The following is a 6,299-nucleotide window of genomic DNA, read 5'->3' as shown; positions in this document are numbered from 1 at the left end:
TCTGGAATAAAGGCTGCTTCTTCTGGTGAAGCCTTTGACTTACATTTATGGAAGTCAGTTCCTGAAAATTGTGTGTCACGACATTAGAATCACGCTCAGCTGAGTGACCTGGGCCTTCTCTCAGAGACCCACGGAAACAGCTGAGAGGCTGTGGGGCGAGTTCCCAGCTGGGGTGATGCAGTGTTTGACAGTTCACTTTCCATCTCCCCTCTCTGCAGCAAGCACTGTGGCTGGGCTGAGGGGAGTGCTCCGGGCCTTGTGTTGCTGTTGGCGGTGGTGGTGGTCTCCTCCTCCTCCTTCTTCTCCTCCTCCCCCCCTCCCCCTCCCCTCCTCCCCTCCTCCTTCTCCTCCTCCTCTTCTTCCAGTTCCCCCAAATTCTTCTTCTTTTATTTTTTAGTACATGTTTGCAGTCCACAAAGTTTGGATTCATGCGAGGGAGTAGGTGCATGTACCTAGCACAGCTTGATTCTTGTTCCTCTGCCCCTGTCCCACCTCCCTCCCTCTATCTCTAAATCCCCTTTCCCAATTTTCATTCTTCTTATTTTTAGTTCATGTTTGTGACACATAATGCTTACATTCATCGTGGGTATATGACATGGCCCTTGCATTCTTGATGAAAGAATGCAGTCAGGACACACAAAAGCATGTGACAGCGAGTAGAGTTTATCACAAAATGTGAGACCATGGAAGGGGAGAGGGATGTGGCCATGCCCAATGGAGTTTGAGTCATATTGGTGTGACTTCCGTTAGGATGCCCCAGCATTTCCCACCCAAGGCCCCCTGGAGTCCTTTTGAACATGGAGAAGCTAGGAGAGGCCCTGATGTAGCTAAAGTTAGTGCTGCTCCAGGCGGCCCTTCAATCACTGCCCTCCAATATGTCTGAGTATGTTCACCTATTTAAATGGAAAATTAAAATGACAGAAAAACATAGACATTTTCTTACAATTACTTATTAAATTTAAAAATGCAGTAATCTACAATGTTACCTACATTGTAGGAAATTTAAAATGACCCATAGATAAAATTTAAGATAACTTTTGCATAGATTTATTCATTATATTAAATATAGAGTTTAACATAATTATGCTGTGAAATCTCCACACCCTCTAACACCCAGGAAAATGTTATGGGACCCCGAGCCAGTGCGCAAGCGCTGTCTCTACTCCAGACTGGCTCACCAAGTGAGCATAGCACGTCTACCGAGAGACTGCTCACACATGAAGCTCACACACACTGCAGAGTAGGGGCAGCAGTGGGGACATGCGTGGAAGCCACTCAGTACTATCTGCGTGCAAGTGTTGCCTGTGAGCCGTCCTGCGTTGGATGCTGCTGTGTTTAATGCACTTGGGAAACCTTGGCTTAGCATCAAATGCAGTTCAGAAGAGCCATAAATTATCATGGTCCATAATAAACTATGATAATAGTTAACTGATGTGAGTAAAGGAAAGAGTAATAATCATACCAGCAATAATATTTTTAGAGAATTCCTTATAAAATGTTGCAAATTTTGCAAAGAGTGTGTTTAGTACAAAATGAGAGAACGTTTTAAGGGCAGAATAGCTGAAGGTGTGGCTTTCATACTGTGACGTATGAGCCCCAGGTGGACCCCACTATGCCTCGGCCCATCCTAAGTTATCCATGCATGGTCTCGGGAGGGCTTTGTCCCGGTGTCTGTTTGGCCCCAAGCACATCAGTTGCACACTTGAGAGACCACGCCACCCCGGGAAGGTCCCTTGGTTAAGGTCCTAGCCCAGTGCAGGTATCTCTGAAAATGTTATTTTATTTCCTTTTCTGAAACCAGTGGGCTATGGGCCACAGCACCCAGGAATACCTTCTTTAAACATGTTCCTGCTGGCTTGTACCTCTGGTGGTGTATGTATGACTGTCCCATGTTGCCCAATGGGACAGTCATGCATGTACCACTAGTGACTCAGGGCTGCCCAGCAGCAAGACATATGTCATAAATGTGTTAAAAATAAGTGCAATCATTATGTACTGAAAAAATATACAAATAAAAAAGGAATAAATGATCCTACAAGTGACTCAAGTTTATCCTTCTTCATGGCAGAGTAGTACTCCTGAAAGAAAGATAAACTTGAGTCATTTGTAGGAAACTAGGTGGCCAACTTGAGACCATAATGTTAAGTAAAGTAAATTAGATGTGCAAACTTAAATATCACATGCTTTCCCTTATATGAGAAACCTAAAGTATAAATAAAGAGCAAAGTAAAAGGTAGATAACAGGAAACAGGGAGATGGCTCTTTCCGAAATGGTCAGGGACCAAGGGATGGAGAGGGGGAGGAGGGATGGGAATGGAATTGTGCTGTGTACAGGCACCACCCCCACGCGGACGTGATCATTCTGGACCACAAACATGTGCCAATAAAAAGATAAAAATTGAAAAAAACGGGCCTGAAGTTCAGGTGCCATGCAAGGCAGCAGTGCTGTCTGACTGCGACACTGCTGGCTGCACTCTGCCCAGAGCTACAGCCCCCACGTCAGGCCTCCTTGTGCTGCGCGGGGACCTTTGTGACTTGAGACCTACTGGGTGACTCTACGTGTGGTATGCACTGAGCCTTTGTTTCTGTTTAAATACAACTTGCCAGGCTTGCTGCTTTGCCCCGTGTCCCTGATGCCTCGGCCTGCCCGGCAGTCTCTGCCTGGATGAAATGCACGCTGGCTGCAGCTTCTGCTGCTTCCCAGGGCTTCCTGGTGTCCCCATCCCTTGTCAGTTTTGTCACCGCCTCACTTAGCTACTGTGGTCTCCTGCAAGCTCCAGCGTGGTCCTAGGGGAAGTCCTTGCCCGGGACTCCACAGCTTTTCCTTTGTCCAGACCCCCGGGCCTGCGCCAGTGCCTGAAGGTAGAGCTTCTGCAGGGCACCCTTCACATCCTGGTCTGCAGGCTGTAGATGAGCGGGTTCAGGATGGCCCCATGGGAGGAGCACCTGGGCAGGGCCTTCTGGGGCCGGCCAAGTGCATCTGGACCACGGTGGCCAAGATGCGCACGTAGGACAGGAGTGTGAGCCCGAAGCAGGTCATGATGACGCAGCCACTGGCTGCACGCCTGGCGGCCTCGTGGGCCTGCTGTGGCCACAGGCCAGGCGCAGGAGCAGGGAGATGTGGTCCACTGTGTGGGGCCCAACAGGGCAGGGAGAAGGCGCTGGCCGTGTGGGAGGTGGAGAAGAGCGGCCTGCTGAGCCAGGCCACCGCCACCAGGCAGGCACAGGTCTGGGGACCCAGGGCTGCCTCGTAGGCCAGCGGCCTGCAGATGGCCAGGCAGCGGTCGTAGGCCATGGAAGAGCCAAGCCACACATGCGGAGAGGGAGATGTCCCGGAGCCCGCCACCGTGGCCACCAGGGAGAGGTGCTCGGGGAAGAAGTAGGTGGGCTTGTGCAGGTGGGCGTCCAGCTGCGCTGCCCAGGACCCCGGCTAGGTAGCTGAGCAGGAAGTCAGAAGGCGGCAGCACCGAGCAGCGCAGCTCAGGCACAGCTCTGCAGTGCGAATCCCGACTGTGAGGTTGCCCATGCTCCAGCTCGGGTCTTCTGAGCCACAGGGACAGGTGCAGGAGGAGGACAAGGTGACAAGGACAACGGCCTGCTGGGAACGGACTGAAGAGTGGGGCGAGTGGCCTCGGGAGAGGGTCCGTGGTAAACACACACAGGTGGTCCACAGGGGTCCCAGACTCCAGGGTCTGCAGCGGCCTCGCAGTTACTTACGAGGGGCGACCGAAAACCACAGTGTGCGTTTAAGTAAAAAATGATTACAGTGAAAGAGGCATTGCTCCTAATCCCCCGGCAGCTGTCCCCCTTGCTTCTGGTACACATATCCCGTGGTTCTGGCCACCCTCTGAAGCAGCTCTGGAGTCCTCTGAGTGTCCTCACCAGCTGTGACCGACACCGTGACTGCTGCTGTGGAGAGCCATCCCACAGAAAGGCGGCTCGTGACCCCATTGTGCTGTGGCCTTGTCCAGTTCCTTTCCACATCACGGGGACAAAATTCCCAGCACCCACAGCTTGCAGGTAGAGAGGTTTATTTTGTTCATGTGTTCAGCCCCTAGTCAAGGGGAGGAGCCGGGGAGAGAGACGAACCCTTCTAGTCCGTGCCCCTGCAACCCACCCCTTCCCACCAGACCCCTTCTCCTAACAGGAAGTCAGCTCTTCCACCCCATAGTCCAATCACCTCTCAAAAGCCCCGCCTTTGAGCCCACGAGGCTTGGGGGATGCCCACATAGGAACCCAACAGCCGCATCCACCTGATTCACCAGATCTGGCACCGTGCGACTCCTGGGTGTGCTTCAAAGTCCAAATGACCATGAAGTTCCATCCAGCACATCCAGACAGCCACGACAGTGCAGCCAAGGACCCTCATGAAAGCGGGCTCCGGAATTGCTTCAGAAGGGGATTGATAGCAATGTGCCGGAATATTGAATCATTCCTCAGAAAGGAAGGTAGTAGGGAATGGTGGGGATCGTGGAGAAACGGATTTTCCATCCAAAAGAGGCAGCTCCTTGAGGCCCTTGCCAACGGCTGTTGCTGAAGATGTCAAGATTCCAGATATTTATGCAAAACCTCCTGCTTTTATATATGGGTGATTGGTTCAAATGCTAAAAACTGCATACAAAAGGGGCCACTAGTTGAATACTTTTGGTCTTACCACGCTTATTGCTACATAAGCCCATCCCTCTTAATTAGAAGATGCAACTCCGCATGTTCTCCACGATAGACTGAGACATCTGGCCCCATCATCTCCGGTTCCCAGCGCCTGGCAGAGAGGTACCCAGGTAGCTGCTCCACTTTCAGCTACTGTGAATACTGCTCCTCCTCCTCCTCCTCCTCCTCCTCCTCCTCCTCCTCCTCCTCTTCCTCCTCTTTCTCAGCAAGTTTAAGAGAAACCTCGGTGGCTTGGTTTCCTCAGCAGGACACAGGCACCTGTGGGATGTTCTCAGTGTGAATGGTCAAGCATTAGTCGCTGTTTGGCTGTGCTCTGTCCCAGAAGCTGGCTCACAGCTCCTCCGATATTACTGCCCAGGGAGAGGCTGAAGTATGCACTGAGATTCCAAAAGTAGTGAATGAAAGCAGTAAGGCTTCTCCTCCCACTGCCATCCGGAAAGGAGGTGAGGTGGTGCACAGTGCCCCCAGGGCCGGGTGCCAGCCCCACTCTGCCGTCAGCGCCATCGACGCCGCCGTGTGCTCCAGCTTTCTGTCTGCTAAGTGAGGAGCCAGCCTCAGGTGCTTGCAGCCTCCTCCACAGGACTGCAGGGGGACCCTGTCCAGCGGGGGTCTAATCCCTTTTCATCTTGCAGAGAAACTTTCATGCTGATCAATTAAACTTTTATCAGCTTATCAGCTCCACTATCTCTTGATGATGGGATCCCGCCAGGAAAAACAGTTCAGGGCCAGCATTCACAGCCCCGGGGCAGAGTGCCGTGGTTCAGAGCACAGACTTCCAAAGGAGGAAAGAGGGCTGCCTGGGAATTCTGCGCCTTTGTTATCTTCACAAAGGGATGGCCTCCTTTTGCACGCCTGTGAGCTGTCCCTCCTCACTGCTGTGAGCAGCCGCCACAGCACTGTGAAGCGGGGACCCGGTTTGGGCCCTGTTTTGCCCTTGGCTGGTGAGGTTCACAGAGCACTGCTTCTGGGGCAGATGGGTCCTAGGAGCTGCTGTACTGCAAAGGGGTTAAGAAGACCTGAGCCCTGCACACCGTGTGCTGCTAAGGAGCCCAGTGTGTGACACTGATGCCACACGTGCTGAGGGCACAGGACACAGCTCCAAGGTGGCAGTGTGATCTCCAGGGCAGAACTCAGCAGTGGGGGGGGGTGAGTTTGTGTTTGTGTGCACGTCCAGCACACACTCCCTGCCTGCATAGCCGAAGGCCAGTCACACTGGGTGTGAGCTTCCCAGGTGCAGCCCGGTGGGGCTCACACAGGAGGCAGACACTGTGACGCCCGTTTCCAGAGCAGGAAACTGAGGCTCAGGGAGGATGTGGAAGACCAGTGCCTGGACCCAGCCCCTGAGTTTGAGACTTGACGGCTGTGTGCTGGCCACAGGATGAGAGCCAGGGCTGCAGGCCACTGCCATGCTTCCTCTCCATTCACAGTCGGAAAGCAGCAGTCCTAGGCCTGGAAGCGGCTCTTCCACATCCTCCCGGCCAGTAAGGGGCTGCTCACACAGCCCAAGGAGTCAGCGCCCGGCCCCAGGTGTGAGCCAGGAGCACTCGAGTGCTGAGCCACTGTTCCTCTTGAGCCTACCTGGCTGCGGCTGCTCTTCCTCAGCATCCGATGAAGCTGATCCCTTCCAG

General features: G+C 53.2%; 1 protein-coding gene across 1 annotated transcript; it reads right to left on the bottom strand.

Moving 5' to 3' along the window:
• Positions 1-2,787: 2,787 nt before the first annotated feature.
• On the bottom strand, positions 2,788-5,175 carry LOC147821299 (olfactory receptor 10P1-like). The gene is made up of 3 exons (XM_087200915.1): positions 5,098-5,175; positions 2,972-3,430; positions 2,788-2,904 (listed from the first exon to the last, which is right to left on the bottom strand). Exons 1-3 carry the CDS (start codon positions 5,173-5,175, stop codon positions 2,788-2,790), a joined length of 654 nt encoding a protein of 217 aa, XP_087057041.1.
• Between the last annotated feature and the right edge of the window lie 1,124 nt (positions 5,176-6,299).

Source organism: Heterocephalus glaber, unplaced genomic scaffold (genome assembly GCF_053883595.1).
Source record: "Heterocephalus glaber isolate CG9 unplaced genomic scaffold, H.glaber_assembly_v1.0 deba00001745, whole genome shotgun sequence".
Lineage (NCBI taxonomy): Eukaryota > Metazoa > Chordata > Mammalia > Rodentia > Bathyergidae > Heterocephalus > Heterocephalus glaber.
The sequence above is the reverse complement of the archived record's forward strand: the minus strand, read 5'-3'. Positions and strand labels throughout refer to the sequence as shown.

Excerpts from the sequence above, each read along its gene's own strand:
- LOC147821299 (XM_087200915.1), bottom strand. The coding sequence starts at position 5,175 with ATGGCGCTGACGGCAGAGTGGGGCTGGCACCCGGCCCTGGGGGCACTG. Across the intron at positions 3,431-5,097 it reads CACCTCCTTTCCGGATGGCA|CCGGGGTCCTGGGCAGCGCA; the intron begins GTGGGAGGAGAA and ends TCAGCTACCTAG. Across the intron at positions 2,905-2,971 it reads CCGTGGTCCAGATGCACTTG|CCTGCAGACCAGGATGTGAA; the intron begins GCCGGCCCCAGA and ends GCTCATCTACAG.